Source organism: Stegodyphus dumicola, chromosome 8 (assembly GCF_044657685.1).
Source record: "Stegodyphus dumicola isolate Sdum_Otavi_A_Nest chromosome 8, ASM4465768v1".
NCBI classification, from domain to species: domain Eukaryota; kingdom Metazoa; phylum Arthropoda; class Arachnida; order Araneae; family Eresidae; genus Stegodyphus; species Stegodyphus dumicola.
In genome coordinates, this window is record NC_140775.1 from 12,321,012 (window position 1) to 12,347,175 (window position 26,164).

At 31.3% G+C, this 26,164-nt stretch overlaps 1 protein-coding gene across 3 annotated transcripts; it reads right to left on the reverse strand.

Moving 5' to 3' along the window:
• Positions 1-25,891, reverse strand: LOC118196364 (uncharacterized). 3 transcript variants are annotated; one of them, XM_085821587.1, is made up of 5 exons: positions 20,830-25,891; positions 20,615-20,685; positions 13,591-13,703; positions 8,948-9,214; positions 1-4,508 (listed from the first exon to the last, which is right to left on the reverse strand). In XM_085821587.1, the coding sequence occupies exon 1, from the start codon at positions 25,516-25,518 to the stop codon at positions 21,268-21,270; it is 4,251 nt and encodes a 1,416-aa protein (XP_085677713.1). In that variant the 5' UTR covers positions 25,519-25,891; the 3' UTR covers positions 1-4,508; positions 8,948-9,214; positions 13,591-13,703; positions 20,615-20,685; positions 20,830-21,267. The 3 variants fall into 3 exon arrangements, with proteins under 3 accessions (XP_085677713.1, XP_085677712.1, XP_085677711.1); XM_085821586.1 differs by lacking the exon at positions 13,591-13,703 and having other exon boundaries at positions 8,948-9,210; XM_085821585.1 differs by lacking the exon at positions 13,591-13,703.
• Between the last annotated feature and the right edge of the window lie 273 nt (positions 25,892-26,164).

The following is a 26,164-nucleotide window of genomic DNA, read 5'->3' on the forward strand; positions in this document are numbered from 1 at the left end:
TCAATAGAGGAAAACTAATTTTATACAGAGTTACATACATTTTAATATATTTTAAATAAAACAGAGCAAGGAACTTTCGTTTTCTTATATTTCAACATTAACAGAATCAAACAAAATGGTCTTAATTTAAAAATATAAGACATAGTTGAATGAAGGCAAAGTTCCATCATTTAAACATTTCAATTATTAATTCTTTCAAGATGTCTGTGATTATTTTTCATATTTTATAAGACAGAAACAACAAGGGACAAGTTAATGTCTAGCAATAAGTTAATGATAGAATAATCATATTACAGTATTAACAGATGAATCATTATTCAGTTATTTAATTTCTTTATCAGTGACATATTTTGATGTAAAATTTATTCATGTATAAAACATTTTTTTTGAATGCAACAGACTTATTAAAGTTTTTTTAGACAGATGATGCTGTCAAATGTATTGAGAAAAAAAACATAAATATGATATATTAATCAAGATTATATTTACAATTATTGAAATTTAAATATCATCTTCTTCTTCTTCAATGGCCAGACAGCCCAGGATGGGCCCTTGCCTTTCTCAGAATTGAATTCCAAGATCTTCTATCCCTGGCCATAGACATCCACTTTGTAATTTTTAAAATTAAGTCTGTTTCCAAACAATATTTAAATATCATACAACATTTTTATATCTATATCTTAGAAAATTGCATGTAACTTAATAAATATTTCAGAATATTAAAAATTTTTTAGTTAGAAAAACCATAACATACAGTGCATCTAGAAAATTTTAGGACTAGTTCTTCAACAGATTCCAGAAACATACCAAATGATAATTAGCAGCATTTATTACCAAGGCATCTAAATTTGCTTTTCCCAGAATTTCATCACTTATTCTCAGACTATTCTAAGCAGTTAATCATGTACTTTATCCAGTGGACATGGATTCAAAAAAGAATAGCAATAAGCTGTAAAGGAGAATAATAGCCATTCAGATATTTGAAATATTGTGTAAATCAAAGAGGGATCAAGCACTTATGCAATCCAATGTTTTTCATTGATATGTATCACTTTATGATGGATGCGATAATGATGGTGATGAACCCATCTTTACAGTCTTAAATGGATAAGAATACAGTTTTAGTGAAAAAGTTCAAAAATGGTTATTAAAAAATCAACTGTCTCTTTGAACGATAACTGATGAGCTTAACATTACTAAAGCCATTGCTCACAAAATCTTGTAAACTGAAATATTTTTTCCTCTTTTGTACTTTACACAACGAATAAAAAGAGGAATTTTTTTCTGCATGCTATGGTTAGATCCAAATGGCAGATACTAGTTCTGATTTATTTCAAACAAAGTATGATTGAAATTGAAACTTAATGTTTTTGCTTATGATCTTAAAGCAAAGGACAATCACTTGCTTAAGTTGGAGAATGTTTATCATGGCCACAGAAATTCTGAATAAAGACAATCTTGGTAACCATGTATATATATATATATATATATACGTAATGATTTCGAAGCAGAGTCGCGATGGCTGAGTGGTAGGGCGAGAGGAAGAAGTTGATATCAAACCTAACTTCAGCCAATTATCATCGTTATTTCCAGATTTCCTGCCACACTAGAATAATTCCTAATAGACCACATACTCTTTAATCATACAATTATGATAATTTCTTAAAAAGAATGATGGAGACATTTTAAAGAAGCGAAGCGAGGAGATATTAGCAAGGTAGAAACTAGCAGAATAATGATGTATCCGATCCGAGCATTTTACCCCGAGATGTTGAGCGGCAGTGCAACGTGTCCGGCTCATTAACAGGAATTTTTGCCTATATGGCACATAATGTGAATGCTACATGATCATGGTATCCCAAGGGAGAGCTAAGGGGGTGGAAAGGGGTGCGGCCGACAGTAACAAGGCCAGTGAAGCAAATAGAATCGTAAAATGGAGAACTAAATGTGAAGTAAATGTGAAACTAAATGTGTGTGGAATGTGAAACTTAAATAATGATGTAATTAACTCACCAGGGTATTTATACTAAATCTGAGGTATAAGTAGAGACAATCTGTGATTGGTTAATATCTTTTGACCGCATTTGGCATAACGGACTTTTTTTTTTTGATGTCACCTGAGAAATGGTATTAATTATTCAGTCATTTGTTAGTAATAGAACCTTCCCCATTAGACACTATTCCACACCAAGAAACATAGCTGTGGGCATCCCACAGGTTTCTAATTTAGGGCTTTTGTTTTACTGAATATAAGCCATGGATTTCCTGATGTTTGATAATAACAGTAATTGCATCATGGCATGCTATGCTGACAATACGGCCATTCTCTCTTCCTCACTTAACCCTAGCCATGCTATTACGTGCATCCAGAGCAGGATGCAGGAGATTGAACGTTGGTATCGAAAATGGAGGACTAGCATTAATGCATCTAAATACAAGCTTTAGCTCATTCGGCAGCACTGAAAGAAAACTGTGGATGCTGACTTAGCATTATTTAACGTACAGGTGCCTAAAGTCACTAAAGCTATCTACTAGGCACAAAATTCAATTTCACCCTCACCTGGAATCCTCATGTTACTACAGCAACTGGTGTGTCGAGGGAGCTGAATAACATTCTTATTTCAAAATCCTTGCTAGGAAAAAGCGGATCTACACCTCCATTTTTCGCCCAGTTTTAACTTATGCATCCCCGGCTTGGTGCACGGCTTCAAAATCTGACTATTTAAAGCTTCAAACTTTTCAAAATAATTTTCTCAGAAAAATAACAGGAGCTCCACTGCTCATATCCAATGCAGACCTTCATAAAGATCTTAAACTTGAAGACATCAGAACTTATAACCTGGAAGGATAAACAACGATTTCTATACCAAGGCCACTACCAATGATATAGTTAATTATGCAGATAATTTCAGATATGAACTCCTAGAAGAGGACTTTAATCTCCGGCACTATGCTACACACTATTTTACTTATGATATTTAATGTATTTTTGCTTAAATTCTCACATTTACGTTTCATGTTATCTCTTCCTGAAACATGCTTCTTTTCCCAGCTGCTTTCATGGCGGTTAGCAATTGGAAGGATGACCACAATGTGCCTATTGCCAGCCACTCACTCAACTTTTCCTTGATCCCCGACGCTTTACTTCATTCATATATTACGCAGTGCTTCTCTTGTATTATCTTTCACAGGCCAGGGCCTGCCAAAATTTGTTTTCTTTTGCATTTCACCAATAAGTGGTACTATCCGTGGTTTTACATGCATTGTTTCCCTTAATCACAGTATTTAAGGTGTTGGTAAGAGCATGATAATATTCGCGCTGACACCAGCATACCAACAAGTATCAAAGTTCGTTAATATTAGTTTTAGTTGCCCTTTTCAAGTAATGTTACATAACGCAGAAAGATCTTGAATTTGGGAGAACAGATGAATTTAAGGGGAAAGCACCAAATCTTTAGTATGTTAATTTTGAGGTCGCCAATTATTTTTAAAGCAGCTATCGTCTTTGTTATATCTTACATATATATAAGGAAAGGAAGGAATATTTTCAAAAGAAACAAACAGTGAATTCCATATTTCATAAGATGTAATGGACAGATTTCTGAAGAGAATTTGGCATATTATGCTTGAAAAATCTCAAATGAATAACTGATTTTTGTTATATTAGAAGTCACAACTAACTGATTTTTGCTATCACATAATTCTACTTGCCAAGTAGGTTCTAGTAAAAAAGAACTGTCACTGTTTAGAACTATCTCCATTATTTATTATCCAGTTAATTTAGCACCTAAAAACAGCTTTCTTTTCCCTAAAACAAGAAGGTTCAACAGTATTTTGAATGATAAATTCTATGAAGGAATCAAGCTTCTGCATGAATACACTTACCTTTGTGAAAATTTACATGGGCTGTAATATTGAAAATTAAAATAAAAAAAAAAAAAAAAGAAAAGAAAAGAAAAGAAAAGCATGCTGCTTTCTTTAAATTTTGCAGGAACTGAAGGTTAAAACTTTGTAGATGCACCGCATTTGCTTCTGATATAACAACTTTCAGTCAAAAATTTCAGGCTCTTTATTTTCCAAGCAATTAAAAGCACACAAAAGTGGCTTCAGAGAACACTCATTTCCTAACAACTGAATGAAGTTTGTGTGACTAACACTTCTGTGATTCTCTTCAAGTGTAATGCAAATACAAGTCAGTTTCTCCTTATCTATACAATAAGTTTTTCCTGCTAAGGCAGATGACCATTCCTCTTCCATAAAGTCATTTCTGCTCTGGCAAATAGCCTCAACATAACTACTTTGCTATAATGAATTAATCATACCAACCAATCAAACCTTTTGTCTAGTTTCTGGTGAACTACTTAACCATCTAAGTAATTTTTTCATCACTTTCTCAAATTTAGTGTCCAGGTCTTAATCTCCATAAAACTATTTTATAGTTTTAAGACTTTCACTTCACTTCTTCGGCAGCTGTTTATATGCAAAACCGTCATCATTTTCACCCATACCTGAAATAAATATAAATATATATACAGAAAGTTTTAAATATGGCAGATTTCAGAAATTTAGACACCTTTACTCTTTTAGCATTTAAATACAATTTTTAGTCAGAGTAAAAAAAATATTTTTTGAAATACATATAAACAAAATATTATCATAGTAATGAAATATCATCATTGCAAAATGAGGTATTTTCATATTACCCATTTGCATTTTCAACAGTCAATAAAATTGTCATGTTTTGAACATATTTTTGACTACTACACATGACAATAGCTAACCCACACATCTGAATACACATGAATTTATTCGCTTTACGTAAACCATCATTTTGCTGAATAGTCTACACCAACTGTAATGAAATATCAGCCATATAAATTTTTAGTTTTTCTTATAGAATTTCGTGTTTCTAATGAGATGCTTCTTTTTATAATTATATATGAACAGAACAGTACATGTGAGCCATAAAGCTAGTTAAACAATGTTTCGTACAAACCACAAAGTCACCAGAGTTAGAGACTTTGCTTAGGAATGCAGATAAGCAGAAAGTACCCAAAATGATAACAAAATACAGAAAACATAACAGCATTCCCCGCATCTGTAAATATGTGCCAAGATAAATAGTAGATAAAATTGATTGCTGTATGCAACATGATATTTGAATAACATGCATGAATACATTAAAGTAATAATTTCGATAAATTCAGTACAGTAAGGCACTGCCTTACGAAATACGGAAATAAAAAATATGTGCACTACTCAATAGATTTATATTGCATGTCGTATCTTTTGCTAGTATGAAATTTTGACATAAAGCACATCAGGGTCAGCACTAGGCATTTTGCCACCTAGTGCAATCTTTGCGAGTTTTTAAGTTTGCTAGCCAGTACCTTCATAATTCTAAAAACATTTTAGCTCCTAATTTCCAGTGGCACTCCTAAAATAAAAATCTCTGCCATCTCTAAATTTTTCCTTTTGGTCCTTTTCCAAATTCTTACAAAAGATAGCAGAAGATTAAAAATATTCATTTTTCCCCCTACCAAAGTGCAGCATGAGTAATAAAATGTTTGCTTGAATGATACACATATACTTGTACTCAAATTAGGATTGTCAGGAAAATATTGGACCAACTCTTCCTTTACACAAATTAACTGTAATAAAAACTGACAGCTAACGAGGATTTTGACATGAAAAGTAATAACTGAATTTATTACAGACAATCAGAGTGAAAAAGATACGGATGGCATTACAAACCATTTCCTCTATTTACTAGATACAAACAAACTAAAAAACACAGTTTTTTCAATTCACTGCATTACACATTCACAAAATATGTTTACCAAAAGACATATAAATATGTGTGGTTGGCAATTATTATGTCTTTGAGTAAGATTCAACATACATTGTTAACATAATGTACTGTCTGTATATTTGTCTCTTCTGCTCTTCCAATAGCCACTATCTAGTTAAAAAAAATAAGAAACCAGCAATCACTACGTCAAAAAAGTCACAGAAATATAATTATTTATTTTTAGTTGATTAGCTTCATGTACAGAGGATGGCACATATTTTGATACAGTCTTGAAATTATCATAAACAGATAACAATTTAAAAAATTTTAATAATATCTAAGCAATTAATCCAATGCTTAACACACCAATAAAAGGCTTATAACCCATTTTTTTGTGATGCTTCCAGTGTTTTAGTATTATATTACATTTCCAGTGCTTTCCAGTTTTTTAGTATTATATTACATTTATGCTAAGTTTTCTTAGCAATAATCTACCACAGGAACTGACAAATTATCAGTATTAAGAGAAAACCTCCTTTTTGCAAACTGCTAACAGTCGAAAGTATGGCCAGTATCACAGCAGAAATTCATTAATTTATTTTTAAGATAAAAAATACATCACTACCAGAGCAACAAACTCAGAACTATCAAAACATAGCATTTACAGTGATACCTCTGTATACGTCTGCTCTGACATTGTGCCCAATGCACTTGTTTCTATCATTCAGTAAAAAATCTGCTCTATAACTCTGAATTTTCAAAAGCTTTTTTACTTAAATGTTTTGAAAATTCATTACCTGCTCTGTAAGTGTTGAATTTTCGAGGGATTTTTTGTTTCTTCATACAAATGTTTTCCAAATTTATTCTAAATGAGTTTTAGGACAGTTAATGGAAAGTATCAAGCAATAAAGAAAATTATAAGAATTCCCATGGAGATGAAAAGAGAGATTGCTGAAAAAGTATGAAGATAACATGCACCTAGGACTTGGGTACTGCATATCGTATGCTCCGTATGATTATGAAAAACAAAGATGCTAATAAATCAGCTAATGCTATGAAAAGTATGAAATCAATTACCAAACAAAGATCAGAGATGTTAGAGCATGTTGAAAAAATGTTAATAATTTGGATAGCAGAAAAACATTTATGTACAGTAGCACATGCAGTGTTGCTTCATACAGTATATACTATTTCACCTTCCTACATCTCTAGTTAGTATATAAGTATCTTTAAAAATTGTGTCTGATTAAGATATTTTATATCATATAATTAATCATTTTGCAAACATTTAACACATACTGTAATTAATAAATTACATTTGTAACATACTGTGCTCATACTCAATAAATAATCAGTTTCTAACATACTGTGCTGATACTTGTTCAATGAATAATCATTTACCAGTCATTTTGCAAGGAGAGGAATATTTTTTATTTTGTCTCTTTTTCAATATAACACAAAAAGTATTAATTAATGAATACTACCACAAAAAGTACTGCAAAATGTGATATCAGAATCTACTGTAAATGCTTAAAATTATATCAATGACTTCCTTATTATCGATACATAAAAAAATTAATAAAAAAATGAGAGAGAACATCTGAATGAGCATTACTTCAGATTGAAATCGGTTTTGTTAATTTAACTTTGATACATCATTTAAAATTCTCAGAACTGTCCTTTAAAAAGCAAATGGATAAAATCATATGCACCAATATTGCAATCGGACTAAAAAACAAATTCCAGCATTTAATTGAACAGAACATTTCTAGGAATCATGCTTCCAGCAATTTCATATAATTAGATTATATAGTTAAATTCTGTGACCAGTGTTTCCATCTGATTTGATTATTGCACAATACTGCACCAAAAACAGTTTTTCTGCCTTGAAATAAAAGCTTCAGATAAAAATTTTTCAAGAAAATGTTCCCAGAAAAATTGCTTGTTATGTTTTGCGTTTACTGCTATGACAGGAGTTTTAGTTTCAACATTTATTTTTGCCAGAATGAATTCACCACACGTAAGTTTTTAGGTTTTCCCAACCTGTGTCATTCATAAGAAAAAAGTTTCAGCTAACTCTGCATAAAGATTAAAGTTCAAAGCAGATGAATAGCATATTTTGTCCGAATTAGCTAACTATTTCAAACATATTCAAAATATTCCCAATAATAAGTACAATTTCAAATCTCAAAAGAAATAATGAAAAGTCTAGAAACCTGCATAGTTGGTATCTTTGTGACATAAAAGCACTTAAAATCGATCAGTTCTAATTCCTCCCAAGAAGTTAATGCAAGGAACAGGGAAGGTGCAAGATCTTTAGATTTCATTTTTAAAAAAAATTCTAGATTAAAGCTTGGATCAGACTGGGCAAAATCATATTACCATTACTGTTCTTAAGTTGAAAGCTAAAGACAGGCAAAAGGATTAAATTGCAAGGACTTGGAATAAGAAACATTAAGAAAAGTTTAAATGAAATGAGGGTAATTTCTGATATGTATATCAATGAGAAAATATGTATTACTCATATATACAGTTACTAAAATTTTAAATATGAATTTTCATTAATGAATCTGAATGAAACTAACATGGTAGATCTACAATCACAAACGATAATAATGAATATTATAAGGGAAAATACTTGTATAAATTTGATGAGAAAGAGTGGTTATTATATACCAAATGTCTTCCTTTAAAATGTCTGTAATATAATTAATTTAAAGAGCATACTGGATTTCTTGACCAAAATTGGTACTGAGAATGTGAAAAGCAATATTTTCACCCTTGGCTATTAAAGCTTCTATTTCATCCTGATTCTAGACTCTTAAGTATGGATATTATATCATACTTAAGAGTACCATTATATAAATACCAGAATCCTGCTGAAAAGCAAGCTTGAGATTACTAATTCATGCTATGAATATGGTTATTTATGAGTCTGAAACTTTATTCAACATTTCTGTTTAAAGAAAAAAAAAAAAAGAAAAAAAAAATTGCAATCTTGTAAATTTTTAAGAGCGATATTTTGATGTACAATCCATTTTCTTAAAATGCCTTACTTCAACAAACTGATCAGAAGATCTTAATTGCCATGTTATAAAAATAATTGTAACCATTAATTAAACAAGCAAAATTTATGTGGACATATAAATTACTGACCCATGCAATCAACACCAAGAGCTGTGAAAAGTGTATGAACTTATGGCAGCACAATGCCATAAAGATATCTGACTGTCATTAAGACACTGTAACGGCATGCTAACAGCTGAAAAACAAGCTTCAGCTTGGCCATGGTCCATGATCCCACTGTAGGCTGATTGCTGAGGTACTAGAGTTAGTAGACAATCATTTCTGATTTGATTCTATCTGTTGGATTCAGCATGTCACCAATTTCAACAACATCCAGTTCATTGCTACAATACCTGTCTAGGAAGAAAAGCTCATAAAACATCTCAGAAAGAATGCATAAACTAAATAATATAGTTTATATACATATTACTATGGTTAAATGAAAAAGAAAACTTCTTTTAAATAAGTCTTACAGAATACGATGAAACAGATTAAAAGAAATTAAGTATATAAAGGCTGCCCATATTTTCGTGAATCAACAGTGGAACACTGGGATTGCATGAAGGGAATACACATTAATCATGACACAGAAGGACAATAGACAATTATTTATGACTTAAATATATTGAGCTTACCATTCACATCACTTTGTTAAATGTGAATTATATTTAGCCACAATTGTATTATGGATATTTCTTTAATGAAAGTTATCTTACTCAGGATTTTAATCTTTCTACAACTTAGAAAAGTTTTCACATTCTATAACACACTTTTTTATCCCAATTTAGGATACTTTTTACAGTTACACTGTTTAATTTTTCATAGTATTTTCTCAATATTTCAACATCAATGATTTTCTACATTTCAAAAAATCTGAATCTATCAATCAGATTTAAGAATGTTCCCTTTATCATATACACGTAAATGCCTCAAAATTTTTATAATTATTTGAATACCACAGATATTAACATTAATTGAACATATGGAGCAAACCAGCTCTTTAGTTAACCAGGCATTCATAATACTGATATGTAATTACAAGTTATGAACAACAGTATTTATGATTCTTAGTAAAAATATGTTTACCTTTTTTATTAAAAAAATGATGCATTTATCATTTTAATCAAAACAATAAGAATAGCTTAAAAATGTGAGGAAAAGAATTCAAAATTATATGTAAGGTTAGTGAAAGCATTCAAATTGGTATGTACGGTATAATTCTGAGGATAACCGGAAAAACGTCCACAGGAAAAATGCTCACAGGTATAAATGCTCACAGGTATAAATGCTCACAGGAAAAAAAGCCCACGCAGAAATATGCCCACATAGAAAAAAAGCTCACATGGAAAAATGCTCACTTAGAAATATGCTCACATGGAAAAAAGCTCACATAAATATATATGCTCACATGGAAATAAGCCCACTCATAAATAATATGCGTAGAAATATCATTACATTAATCAATCAATAATTAATTGATTTGAACATCGTACACCTACTTGAATTTTTCAAAGAAAAAATATTTAAATATGGTATATATATATATATATATATATATATATATATAAATAAAAAACTGTACAACTTATGTGTAGAATTAGTTGCTATATAAGATTAACAAATGGGCCATTTTGAATTATTAAAAAGAGAGGAGGAAGGAAGAAAAATGAAACAATATACAGCGAAAAATTATTACAATTTTAATTGTTAAAAAAGCAAAATAATAGTAAATATAAGTTACATATTTTATAATAGTATAAATATTTAGAACAATAAGCAAATAGAAATAATTATTTTCTTTAAATTATGTAAAATACCTTGTTATATATAAATCATGTATATTTCACATAAAGTTAAAAGGTATTTCTCCCGCTTTCTTAGCATGTTTTCGTGATGTGGTGGTCTGCATGTTGGGCACGTATTCCAGAGGTCCATGGTTTGATTTCCAGCAAAGGCATTGCTAATTTTTCAATCTCTCTTGCTTTCAAAAAATCCTGATGTCTCTACAAGTGGCACCCAACTATAAGGGTGGTAGATGATCACGCTCCTCACCCAGGATTTGGCGACTGGATTCCCTAGAAACCCCAGTCGCTCTTTAAAAGGAGGGTGTATATAAGGCATTTCTACTGCCTTCCTAACATGCCTTTGTGGTGTGGTGGTCTGCACGCTGGGCGCGTATTCCAGAGGTCTGTAGTTGGATTCCCGATGAAGGCTTTCAAAATTCACATCTCCTGTTTCCAAAATACCTAATGTCTCTACAAACTTACTGAATATTAGCTAATATATGTAAATATCTAATTTTATCAACGATTTCATCATAGTTTCTTACATGATTCGCGATTACCAAATGTAAGTTTTCATATTTTCTTTTACTTTAGTATGCCCGGTATTTACAATAGCTAGTAATAAACGTTGACAGGCTAAATCTTTTTTCAGTCCTTCGAACAAAAACCACATACTAAAATGGCTACAATTAAATAATGAATTTAGTACCTTATGAAAGCTTTCATAATAATTTGTTGTTTTAAGAGACTTTTGAAGGCTGCTTTTGAAAAATCCTAGAACCGATTCTGAGAAGTAAAGCAACCCTGCAGAAAGCAATAAAAGGAGGGAAATTAGACCAAATCATTCATTCCAGCTTCAGATGATGAAGAACAAGGGTCCTCTGGGAAAGAATGCTCTTTTATTTACATTTAAATCAGGTTTCAGATGTCAACCTAGAAGAGCTGCTCAAGACAGTAGTTAGTGTTGCTGACTGCTGTACCAAAAGGCCTGGATTTAAAGCTCAGAGAAGGCATGCATGTTGGCAAGGCTTGGCGATACTTAACCTTTTGAAGTCAGGGATCTGAGTTCTGTAAGATCGTTACAAAATCAAGGTTTTTCATCTTCTAAGAAGTTTATGCTATTCCCCTTTTAAGAAGTCCCTTGCTGTTGTCAACAATGGCTCATTCAGATAGTTTGATTCATCCTTTTCTTTACAACAGAAAGGGAAATATATTGATTCTTGTCTAAACTGTTTAGACGGTTTTCTTTATGAAGGGATAATTTAAAGGAGCATTTGATTCCAAATCAGACTACTCATTCGTATACAAAAGAGAATGTATATGTATACATTTATTGTTTAGCGTTTTCCCTCTTGATATATATGATTGTAATTAGTTCGTTTAGCCTTTTTAGGTTTTTATGCATTTCATTTTTTTTTCAGGTTTTTTGAGAAAAAAAGAAAAATATATATATATATATTTTACATTTTTTATTCTTGTTTCTACTTTAGTACCTTATTTTTGTAGTCCTGAGGTTGTGAATGTACGTAGGGAAAAGGTCTGAACATTTGAGAGCCACAAAAATGTCTTAAAGTTAAGATTTGATTTCTAATATTTATATCTATATGTTTTCTCAAATGATTCAGAGGAACAAAACATGTATTCGGAACTCATTAATCAACTTGGTTTAAGTACGCACTTCAAAACACTCTTCACTTGATATGTTCTGTTTGATGAGTTAAATAGAAAAGATTAATACATATATTTTGTTTATTGTTCTATTTTGCATTATTTTCACTTTAGTATAGATATTTGAAGTTTCTTTTAATTTTACATGTACCCCTTTTGGGTTATGTCTTTCATAGACAAAGAAATTGTTAGAGCCTTCATAGAGAAGAAATTATAGTTTATCAGTTTTGTTCCGACCTTTTCTGTTAATTTTATTATTTTCATTCTAGCAGCATTCATGCAGATTCGTCTCTTTGTTTTTTAAAAAACTTAACTTTAAAAATTCTTTTTGGACTTTCTTAAGAGTTATATATATATACACATATAGAGAGAAAATGTGATTCTATTTTTCCATATTATAGCCCATGCCTTTCTAAGAAAAGTGTATGAAATTTTAAGTAATGTTTTTAAATTTATCTTAACAAATTAACTGCCTTTATAAAGTGATAATAAAAGTTAATTCTATTATATTTTGAAGTTATGTTATAAAATGACTCCATATCTGTTATTTTATAAATATTTTTATTTATCAGGTCTCCATCTATTTTTTGAATACCTCTAAATTTTTTCATAGATATTATGAGCACATTTTCTTAAATTTACAAACATTCACGGTTTCGTAAACAAAGAAACATCCTGTACATGTTGTAGTAAACACAAATGTTATTTACTGTCATATTTCCTTGTACTGTTTAATCTGTTTTGCAGCATATTTTATTGGAATTATCCAAATACTTTAAAATTTTCTCCATGGACGGAGTTAAAAAAATAAAATATTATCACCACACATGATTAAAAACTTAAAACTGTACAGAAATGTTAAAATTTAAATTGCAGAAAACTTAAAATTTTAAGTGTACATAAATATTACAAATTTGTGTGAAAGTGTAATGCTTAAGAGCAAAAACTGAAAATTTAAAATATGCAGTTCAAATATGCCTTGTACTAAACATTGTTCGCATATTTCGTATTGCAAATTTTTTTGAGCAAAAGCTTTCAAATCGGAAGGAGAAATTTGTGCAGTGTATACAGATTTTAAAAGAATGGGAAGAATTTACAAGATAATTACAAATGAGATTATCTCCAAATTCTGAAGCTGGAAAGGGAAACCACATCCTTAACACAAAGACGTTTGAAAGCGATAAGTGGTTAAGACTCCAGGGGCATTAAACTTGACAGTTCACCCCACCTTTTCAATTTGAAAAATGGGAGAAAATGACATGGCCACTAAAGAGGACATACTCATCTTTTCAAACAGGGAATACCATGACCAATATAACAGCCATCCCATCCTCGAAAGGTTAATATACTTGGTTACATAGGTGCTGGCCTTGCTTGAACCTGTACCTGTCAACCTAGAAAATTTATTTTGGTTATTCATCTGTTTGTGAGATTATCATCTAATGCATGGGATAACCAGATTTTTAGCAAATTAGAGAAATTGATCATCTCCCATAACAATCATTACCATGATTATGAGCGTAGCTAGAAAGGGAAAAATTGCTCTGAAGTGAATATTCTAAAGACAGTCTGGCCACTGATAGTAGAGCTCTTGTTAGAAGACTATCAAGAAAATTTTATTTCCATTTTGCAAAATAAAAGAATGGTTCTTAGACTTCCCTCCCATGTCAACAATGACATTCTTTTTTTATTACCGATTGCAAATGTTCTGATCTTTTTGTGCTTTCTGGTTGCCTGTGTGGCAAGAAATGTTTAAAAAGCAGGAGACTGCAGCAAGATATTAAGCATAAAATATTCTAGTGCTCCTCAGTGAAATGGACTATTGTTATCTGCATATGTATTAAGTTTTTTGGGCCCTTGTGCAAGGGAAAAAAAAAAAAATCCCACACACATGGATTTCAGCTTAATAGGAGTAGACAGACATGATCTTCCAAATGCTAGTAAATACAGAATCCTTTCACCAGGTATTAATAAACATTTTTATAAAACCTTCATCACTTTGATCTGGGACAAAATATTATTGATTAGAAAGAAAAAAAAATCTTCACTTAGCATTATACATATCCTAACAGGTTGGGCATGTGGGGATTCTTCTATGCATTGCAAAAAACTAAAAAAAGATGAAAAGGGTAGAAATGAGCAGTGATGTATCTATGAGACTACTAAAGGGGTTAAATTTATTAATAATAGTTTATATTATCTGAAACTGTTTTGTTATTTCTTCAATAAAATTTAAAATGGTAATTTTTTCCCCAAAAATCTAATATACTTTACTGGATTTTTCAATAATTCTTCTCATTCTTTTCTTGATATGGTATTTCATTGAAAATTTTCCCACTCAGTCATGTTCGCTCAAACAATTCATGGTTGTATAAATAAATACTAGTACTTTGTTTTAATCTGCATATTTAAATATTAGTTGCAAGAAGTATTTCAGTGTTTTAAATATGTCTCAATCTATATGAAATTTTGTTTTACTTCCCTTTTTTTTGTCCATACATATAACAGAAATATTCATATTGATTAGTTACGTATTGGTGTTAGATATGAATAAAAAAGAAGTAAGAAATGAATTTCTTTCTTCAAATTTTCTCCAGAATGGAAGAAACTTGCTCATCCTATTGAGAAAACACTGTTTCTAAACACATACATACAAAATCTGCAGTATGTTAAATTTCATATGAAAGGGATGTGCCAGTTTTGAAATTTCTTAGGAACTATTCACAAATTTATTTAAGACTGAATTTCAGCTGCATTAAAATAAATTTTTTGTTCTTCTTCTGAATTCATTTATTCAAGCTTACAAAATAGGATACTGCATGCAATAGTCAAAACTATTCTGTTTTATAACATGGCTTTTATGATGATGCAAATTCAGTTTGGAATTTATCTTTTTTAATTTAATTCTGACGCTTGTTCTTTGTAAGTAATTATTATTTTGAAGTTTTTGCTATTAATATCAAACAAAATTCAATTTTAGAATCTATATAAGTTATCCAATGCAAAAGAAGATCTCATACCAAGTACATATAAATACATACACGCAATGTTATTACCAAGAAAAAGTTATTGTAAGAACTCAAATAAGACTAGTTAAATTGTAAATAAAGTTAAAATTCTTAAATTAGTAATATATCAGCATCATATATGAATAAAATAAAAGTTTCTTCCATTTTTTTACTAAGTGAAAGAAATCTATTTCTTCTGGCTGATATTTCCTGTCGTGGAAGAATTTTGCCAATCCTATACCATGGTTTTGAAAAGATTATTTAGAAATGAGGAGAAGGAGATATTATTTAGAAATGAGGATTTTTTTTCGAAAACATATAGCCTGGCATGGTTATGAGCTCATCAAAATGTATTTTACAGGTTTCTAAATTTTCGTTTCCAAAAAGCAGGATAATAAAAAGCCAAAACTCACAATCCAAAACCCACAGATAGAAAATTACACAGTACAAAGTCTGTAATCCGGATGTCCATAATCCGGACCTCAAAGCTACAAACTTTATGAGCATGCGTTTACACATGTGCATTTAATGTATAACGAACGCTATAAGCTAGGCTAAAATTATCCAAGGCATTCAGTTAATGTTGCATATTGCGCTGTTCCTTAATCTTCTGATTGGATCCGGCTTATTATTTTTCGCAGACTGTTAGAATAACCAGCTTGAACTTTCGATTATGTCAAAAAAAGTTTCCAATTCTGGAGCTGCCAAAGGATCTACAAAGCGAAAGCATACTTTGATGTCCATTAAACAAAAAGTGGAATTGCTGCAAAAAACAGATAAAGGCCTATCCGTCTCAAAATTATGCGAGAAGTATGGCATTGGAAAGTCCACTATATATGACACAAGAAAAAGGAACTTTTTGAATTTTTTGTGGAAGCATCTTGAACAACTTACATTGAAAGAAATGTTTAATAAAGTAAACAAATAAAAATTGAGCTTTTTTTTGTAAATTTTGATACCCTTTAGATCATAATTGTGCTTTATTTCATAAATTACGATTTCATATCTTTAATTGTATAATTTCTGCATGCCATCTTACCGGATTTTCCTAATCCGGATACCAGAAAAACCCCTAATCCGGAATCGCCAAAGTCCCGATGAGTTTGGATTACAGACTTTGTACTGTATTTATGATTTATAAATAAAATAGATTAAAACTAATCAGAATCAAACTTCACAGAAAAAAAATGGATAAAACCACAGAAAAAAACAAAGCGAAAAGAGGTTAACAGTCTAAGATAAGTTATATAATAAGCATCTGAAGAGTTGTATAGTGTATTTTCTGAAAAAGATGCATAAATAGTCTTCTGAATGTTGCAGGTGTCAGATGAATTCACCTCTCCTCCCACTTTGTAACAATTTAAAATGTTCAAGAAATAAAATAACTAGATATACAAAATTATTTGACTAATTCATTTATGTACTTTTTGATCATCTGACCTCCCCCTTCTTCCAATCGAAAAGTCCTGTTGCTGACTTTGGAAAGCATTTGTGAACTTGCTGGTGATTTATTCTTCACTAAATTAATACATGAAAGACAACAGCCATTTTCAGAATGGTGGCACACTAATAATCTTGCAATTAATCACTAAAATTTAAAATGCAAGAACTTCAGTAATGAAACCTTGCCTTCTTTGAGAAATCTTCTTAAAAAAAATCAGAAAATTACATAAACTTGGCATGATATAACTTTGTCATTATACACTGGCCAAAACAGTTGTGCTACACACATGCCTAGGTTAATACATAAATATTTTTTGGCTGTGGGTTGCACACATACCTATTTTGGTGACCCAGTGCTGTGCATCATGAATACTTTTTATCGGTAAGATGCAGATTATCAGAAATTTCAGTTTCAACTAACTCAAAGTCACTTCAAACATGCCTGTAATTTTCAATAGTACACTGGTCATTAAAATTAAAAGGTAATAGAATTGTTAATAGAAATTTGTATAAAAGCATTAGCTAAAATAAATTACAATGTTTGGCAGTTAATTATATATTGCAATTAAAACCAAATTTATGGAAAATGTAAAATGATGGAAAAATTAAATCACCTCATGTAGAAATTTTTTTCTTTAATATGGTGTACAGTCACCTTGCACAGATATGCATACTTCATATCTTGATTTCATAGACTTCACCAAAATGTTGATCAAGTCTTGTGGAATGGCACACCAGCAAGGCTGGATTTACGTATAAGTTACACAAGCTACAGCTTAGGGCACCCCCCAAAAATTGAAACAGTATATAAATAGTATTAAAACATATTACAACAGACTTATAAAGGGCCCCATATTTCAAATACCTTAGGGCCTTATCAAATCTAAATCTGGCTCTGCACGCCAGTCTTTAAAAAGTGACTTTTTAGCTCCTGAAAGGTCTAGGGAGGAATTTGGCATGCTGTGACAAATTCTTCCACGCATGCTCAGTTGGGTTCAAGTTGGGTGAGTAAGGTGGGCAGTCCATTCGAGTGATATCTTCTGTCTGCAAGTATTCTGATACCACATAGGCTTGATAAGGCCGAGCATTGTCATCCATATATAGAGCATTAAGATTAAGAGCTAAAAAGGTAAGGATTAGATTAAGAGCTAAAAAGGTAGCATAAGATTAAGGGCATAGCCCCGATCGTTGTAGCCAGCAAAAGTCGGCCGTATGACAAAAAAATGGAACTGGCCAGAGAAAACAAATATAAGAAAAAATAAAAAAAGTCCAAAATCTGAGTCTCATTGTCCAATTAAAATTCTATCCTTGTTCATATTTATCATTTTCATTATTGTCTGCAAAATCTTTCAAACTTGAATAGTTCCTTTTAAAATCTTCCTTAAAATTCTTTCTATATTTTGCTCTTGCAGACCGGGCAAGCGTACATTCATTAATCCGGACTCGTCAGGACTTCGGTGATTCCGGATTATCAATGATCAGTTTAAATCTGTAAGATGGCATGCAGAAATTATAAAATGAAAAATGTGAAACCATAATTTATGAAATAAAGAGCAATTATGATCTAAAGAGTATCAAAATTTACAACAAAAAAAAATATTAATGTTTATTTGTTTACTTTATTAAACATTTCTTTCAATGTAAGTTGTTTAAGTTGCTTCATTTTATGTGCTAATACTTTCTCCTTAATTCTATAAACTGACATAATTTCTTGTTCAGCTGCAAAGTTCCGCTGTTCGAGTCCTATAATTGCTGTGTCGAGAATACCGACTAATTTGTCAATCGAAATTTTTTCATTTTCAATAACCTTTCTGTCACTTTCTTTACTATCGGAAGTGGTACAATGAAACATGCTTTTGCTTTTGTAGATGCTTTGGCAGCTCCAGAATCGGAAACTCTTTTTAACGTAATCGAAAGCTCAAGCTTGCTTTTTATAAAATTGCTCTAACAGCCTGCAAAAAATATAAGCCGAATCTAATTAGAAGATTAAGGAACAACGCAATTTGCAACATTAACTGAAATAGATAATTAGATCATTTTAGCCTAGCTTATACCGTCCGTTATACATTAAACGCACATGCGTAAACATATTATGCGCAGAAAGTTTGTAGCTTTGAGTTCCGGATTATGCATGTCCGGATTAAAGACTTTTGACTGTATATATATATTTGGCAACTTCTACTAAGGTTGTTAATGCATGCATATATATATATATATATAACCTTAGTAGTTAGTTAACAACCTTAGTAGAAGTTGCCAAATTTTCAGAAATCACCAAACTCTGGCAACCATGCACATAGCATTTCTTTAGGTAACTATATTCATTGTGTTAATGCAAAGACTGTCCCAAATCACCTTTTTTGGGTAAAGTGCAGAATGGTCCACTTATTTGTTTGGCGCTTTTTACAAAATTAAGAAGAATTGGATTTTTGCCGATTTTTTTTGACTTTTTGGAACTACTCTGATATGTGCCCTCAAGGCTCCAAATTTCTCGCCAAATACTCCACGCTGCCATATTGCTATCTAAATTTTTGGTCTACATTTCGAACTTTAAGCCTAAAATGTCTCCAAAAACACGGTTTTCGCGAATGCAACCACGTTTTGAACACACAATTTAAGCTAAAAATCCGAAACAAAAACAAAAAATTTAGATAGCAAAACCGTGAAAATTATTTGACAAGAGTGCATGTACACACCGATATGTTTTAACTTAAAAAAACATCTACGAATGGCACCATCTAGGCAACGAACGAATTTACGAACTACGCACACCTCGCTTTAATAAATTAACATAACAACAATAAATTTCGAAGAATACCACGTACACAGCATTCTGTTTCAACTTTAAAAAACATCTACGAATTGCACAATTTAGACGGTACGCACTAATCAATAAAATAACTAAAATAAATTTCAAACAATTAAAAAAAAAAAAAAAAAAAAAAAAAAACAATAACGACAGAAATTCATACTAAAAAAACACTGAACATAACATTCTACAAAACAAGAACAAGAATAAAATAAAATGCACTTACCATTAATGCTTTTTCGAACAGCAGAAATTCCAATTTCATACCGCCTTTAACATGCCGCCACGTAATCACTATCATACTTATATGACAGCCAGACACACTATCCAGAAAATTCATACTATGGTTCACAAATAAATAAAATAACAAATAATCACAAATCCCTACTTCTATCACGCACAGCCACTAAAAATAATCTCCCATACCTTCTTTCCATACCTCCAAATACCCATTGCCCCTCAACAGGATGGCCATGACGATATTTCCTTATGCCGAACTTCAATTCAACAACTTTCACCATTAAATCTTTCCCCCCTAGCTTCTCAGACACAAAGCATGGCGGGAACCAACGAACTCCAGCGAAAGATTTTTCAATGTCAACAGGGTTGCCATACAACATGCAATCGTGCCAAAAACCAGCGCAGAACATATATCGCCACATTTGGTGAAATTAGAGCGTATATCAGAGTTGTACCGATTTTTTAAGTGAAAATAGGTCGATGTGTTAAGTCCAGGGAGTGCGCAATGCCATTTTTGTGCAATTCTGGGATTTTTTTTTAAAAGTGAAAATAGGTCGATCTCTACATGGATACCGATTATGTGCAATTCTTAAAAATGCACCAAGCAGTGGGTGATTCTGCCCTTTCTCCCCTTTTTCTTCTGTAAAAAACTGCCAAACTGGACCAAGATGTTTGCTTTAATATGTTAGTACTTAAAAAACTAAATATTTTAAATTAATAAATTCTGAAATTAATGACATTTTCAAAATAATTTTACTTAGAAATGAAACAAACAATTATACAGTAAATAACACCATTTTCTTACCTCTAAATTGATCAATCATCGCATATAATCACACAAACGATGATCTTCCAGTCTTATTTACACTTGTCTTACTAAAATAATAGAAAAGCAAAATTTAAAACATGCATAAAATTATTTTAAAAAAAGGAAAATAAAAAGAAAATAATGGAAAATTAAAACGCATAGATTATAAACACAAAATGTGAAAGCAATTTTCTCTTTAAATCAGATATTACCTTTTTCATAATAGTTCTTGAAGCAGTCAATTGTTGTTATCCTAATTATACTTTTGTTCTTTTTCAGACCAAGACATATTTCATTCCTACATTTCCTTACATGCAGAAGAACATAAACTTTAAAAATATTACATAAATTTTGAATTTTGTTGCTTATAATTTATATCTTCATTAACTCTGCAATCTTCTGAGAAAAATTTTTAAATAGACTATTATTACTAGAAATTTTATTGTGGCAAGTTATGCCATGAAATGTATTCAAAGTTACCTCCTCGAGCACTTAGAATTGATACTTGATGAAGCATAACCACTGCAGTAAAATTTTATATTCCAGTTAATGACATAGATTATTATATTTCTTATTTTCCAGTTTTTCTATGAGAAACAATTAAGTTAATTGAAGTAATATGATATTAGGATATAAATATGACAAAGATTTTACTTTAGACTATCAAACTGATGAACTGCATGCAGCTGTTCTAAATCTTTAACTATTGCTCTCATTTCTTCCAGAATCATCTGCGATTCATTAACACTGCCATTACAATTTTTGAATTCTTTTACTTCCACTGGCATATTATCAATATGGCTGGCAACATTTATGCCAGAAAATATGGAATCTAATTCTGTGCTTATATAATTGAATACATTAAGTAGACTTTCTTTCACTTCCTTGAGGCAACACTCTTCATGATGCATACCCATAAGATCACTACCACTCAGTGAAAGGTGATCATCTTTAATGGAAGAAGTACCACACTGTGAATCAGTTCCCAGAATATCCGATTCTTCTCTGCACATGTGACGTATTATCTTAATTGTTCCTAAACCAACGCATAAAGTTTTAGCTTCACCATTTACAAAATTTTTCAGTACAGTCAGACCTATTAATTTCTTTTCTGCTTTGCATTTCTTCAAACAAGAAGATGAAATATACAATTTATTAGAAAAATCTTCAGTTAGAGGATTGCTGTCTAGCTCTGGTCTGTTTCCCATTTTAATTTCTTGAATAAATTCAGCAAATTTATTACTGCTTTCTAATTTTACCCTCATCTTAGATTTTAAAGCTGAATCAGATGCTACTAATTCACAAAGATTATTATCATATGTTAATATTTTGCAAGCATTTTGAATTTTACTTAAAATGGGAATCAATTCTGGATGCTGTTTTAAAAAATCAGCACTATTCATATCAACACATTCTGAATTTGAATCTCCTAATTTTTGAGACTGCAGAAAATTATGTGCAAGTGGTCTTAATGAAGTAAGGATTTTTATTTCCTCAGGTGTCAACAGATCTTTTGAAAAATTTTTTAGGAAGTACTCCTTAATTAAAATATCAAGAAAATAAATAGCACTTAGGCTTTCAGGTAAAATATTTAAAGACATACTAGAATTTGCACTTTCTGTGTTGTCATTAGATGTATCATTACTAACAGCTGACGTGCTACTATTTTTCATTTCACGCTGTGAACAATTATTCAACATTGAGAATACCTGTTTACACTTTGACAAAATATGTTTGAGCTGTTTTGTTCTGTTGCAAAGCTCAGAAACATGTTGAATCGGCATGAGGCTTTTGTCCAGAGAATCACAACCACGAGCATATTCAGAAAACTTGAAAGAAGGAAATTCACGCTTTGCCAACCATTCTAAATAATATTTATCTTTTGATTCTTTGATAGCTTTTGAATAACGACAGTTCCAACACATGTGCTCTTCTTCCTTACCAATAGATTTTATATTAAGACATGCACAATGCTGCCAAGTTTTGCAGAAATCACATTGAATCATTTTACCTTCATCAGCAGTACTATTACAGATACAAACTACTAGGTCATCAGCTTCATATTCTAAGTCATCAACATATTCTTCATCAGACAACAGAGGAGTTTGAGGAACTGAACAACCAGATGTTAACTCCTTAGCATCTGCAGAATATGTAGTGATTTTTAATGGGCTGTAATGGGAATCCTTCATCAAATCTGTGTCTGCTGATTCATTTTTAGACCTAGACCGTCTGCGTTTTGATTTCCCCATCCAAGCAGGTCTTCTCATTTTTCTTCTCATGTATAAATTTGTTTTATTTTCAGAAGTTTCTATCTTTGCTTTTTCCAAAATTAATTTCTTATGACGTGTATTCATTACATGACTGGATACAATTGATGGAGAATCTACTTTGTTAATTTCTTTTTTGATGTGGTATCCAGCATCAGGTGAACCAAGTTTACCTTTCTCAGCTTTTTTAATTGTCTGGGATTCGCTCAAAATTTCTTCTGGCAACGAAAGTTTAGAAAGATCAGGACCAGTTGGCAATGAAACACCATTGGTTTCAATAGATGTTCCACGAGAATTATCAGGATTTTGCTCAGCAAATGTATTCACTTGCTCACTCAGAAGATCATCAATTCCATCTTGAAACTGATTTATTGTTTTCAAGTCTGGATCTCCCACAATGGCATCAGTGGTTGATAAAACTTCCGCGGAGTTTGAACAAGCTTCAGACTGTAAATCAGTCGGCATAATTTGCAGATTTTGAGAGCATATATTGCTTCTGGAATCTCCAATTAAATCACTGTTGATTTCACTGGAAATATCTGCATTTGAAGATTTGCTTATATCAGATGGAAATTTTTCTAATTGTTCACTAAACATACTTTTCCATCTCTTACTTTTATTTATCAGTGGTATTTTACTATCAAACTCTAAATTGAACTCGCTGTTTGAAGAGTTATATATTTTATCTTTATCTAAATCCATTTCATAATTACTCTCATCCTGACAAACTTCTAATGAGTTCACATTATTCTCACATAACTCCTTTTTAATTACTTTATTATCTGTTGTATCTTTCTCAACAGATTTAAAATCTGAATCGTCTTTAATATCTAAGTGAAGTTTTTCATTGTTTATATTAGATGTATAAGCTTGTGATGCTCGTTTCTTCCAATGAGTTATTTTAGTTTTGATGGGAGATTTCTTTTGTACAGGATCATTGCATTTTACTTGAACTTCTGTCTGAGGAAAATCTGACTTTTCCTCCTTTTTGTTTGCCTTTTTCAAATTATGATATCTGGAAAGCCCATGAAGTGATTTTGTTTCTTTGTTTGAAACCTGCATTTTTGAAGCTGAAGTACATTTGAGATTATATGTTTTCTTCTGTTCTGCTGAAGGAATCTGATTATTCCTGCCACAACTTGAATTATGAATCTGTTTAATTAATGGTGTTGTTAGAAAAATTTCAGAACTAGCAAATTTAGCTGGTAATGACACTTTTCGTGTTATACATCTTCTTGTAATGTTCTCACTACCTTCATATGTATGTTTTCGGGGTGAAAGAGGGACTATCTTGGCAATACCAGATTTATGTCTCGACAAATTTGGCAGCTTCTGTTCTTTTAAATTTATTTCCTCATGTTTAGAATGCCTAGCTGTGTTTCTAAATTTAGAAGGCTGTTTTGCAGAAGTTTCTTCTGTAAAAGAAGAATTATTTAAATCCTTTCTATAATTATCATTCACTTTTGGAGAAATTTTTCTTACAGTTTTATGCCCATTTTTTTCAAAGGGTGAGTAAATTTTTAATGCAGACATCTTATTTGCATTTCCTTCAAATCTTTTTTCACTGTGATAATGTTTTAAATGCGATGCCAATAGCTCTTCCTTACGGAAACTTTTAGTACATCCTCTAACTGAACACTTGAATTGATTGTGGTCTTCTTTAATAATGAATTGCTTAGTTGCAACTTTTACTTTTTTCTCACAATCAATTTTTAAAGGAGATTTAATACTTTTCTGAGGATATTCTTGAAGATCACATGCATGTTTTTTACGTTGAGCACCATCTTCTTTAAATAAAACAAGATAATCGTCCTCATCTAAACACTTCTTGACAACAGCTTCACACATATTATCCTTCCATTTAGCAAGAACTCTCTGCCCAACAACGAACGTTTTAGACTTGCTCTTTTCAGGTAACTTATTTATCTCAGAGGGTTTAAGATTATCACTTTCCATAGGAAACCATGAGTCATATCTTGCATTCCATTTTAAATAATGAATTTTAATTTTGTGTTTAGTCCAATCTATGTCAATAATTTTAGCATCATACCAATGAGATTTTTCTCTGACCTGTAAAAACTCTCCAAGCTTCCATTCAATACCCGGTCTTTGAGGAGCCATATCAGTATCACTAATGCTTCCTTCTTCTGGCAAATTTTGTTCCTTTTTAATATGAGCTACTTTTTTTGAACCAGAAATTTTGCTTGCAGAAGACTGCAGCTCGCTTTCATCTTTAATATTATTGATATCGGTACTTCTTTCTTCACTTTTAGTACTGACACCTTCTAAACACTCAACCAAAGCATTTAAAGCTTTCTCTGACGCTAAAACTACACAAGTTACATCTTCAGATTCAGGATTTAAAGTTTCTATTTTAGAATAAGAAAATTCTTTTGCATCTGATGCATTACTTTTACAAGGTACAGGACTGAACCAATCAATTTGCTGTTCATTTAAGTCGCTTTGTTGCAATAATGCATCAATTTCATCACATTTATACTTTTCTTCAATCTTTAGAGAATATTCTGTTTCATTATTATCACAGCCACTCCTCATTTTCTGCTCAACTGCTAAAGTGTCTATTGACATACTGCCATTCTTCGAGTCAGTTTTGGTCTCTGGAGCATCCATAGAGACGTCAGAGTCGGAATTTTCTAACACGAAATTTTTGTTATATGGCTCGAAATTTTTAATGCGTTGTGTTTCATTACTTACAAATGCTATTAAAACATCTTAAATATCGATTTCTAGATTTTTGAGCTTCCCTAGACATCTGGATCTACTGTTCAATGAATATACGCAAAAGATTTAATTAATTGCATTTATACATTAATGTGCATATTTAACGAATTTATTATTAGTGATAAACTGCTGCAAGCTATCAAATCATCCCTGGCAAAAAATATTCTAAACAAATTAAGAGGAATAGAATTACTATCAAAACCTAACACAATTCCCTGACGATCGCATCGGCTCAAATTAATTTTCACCATTCAGTTGTTTACGTTAGACGCAATACAGATCGATAGATGTTAACCAATCAGAGAGTCGAATTATACGAGAGATGGGAAGGACGGGAAAAAGAAAGAGGAATGTAAAAACGAAACCCAAAATTTATTCAATGCAATAATTTTCTGCGAAAGAAAGAAAGAAATTCTTTTTATTGATTTAGAAACTTCTGAAAATACTCAAAAGATCTTTATTTGTGCTATGATTTCGCCTCAGCTATACGCCAACGTCAGATTTTTCTGTTTTCATTTGCTATACTGTGATCTAA

Coding starts and splice junctions, on each gene's coding strand:
- LOC118196364 (XM_085821586.1), bottom strand. CDS start 25,518: ATGGATGCTCCAGAGACCAAAACTGACTCGAAGAATGGCAGTATGTCA.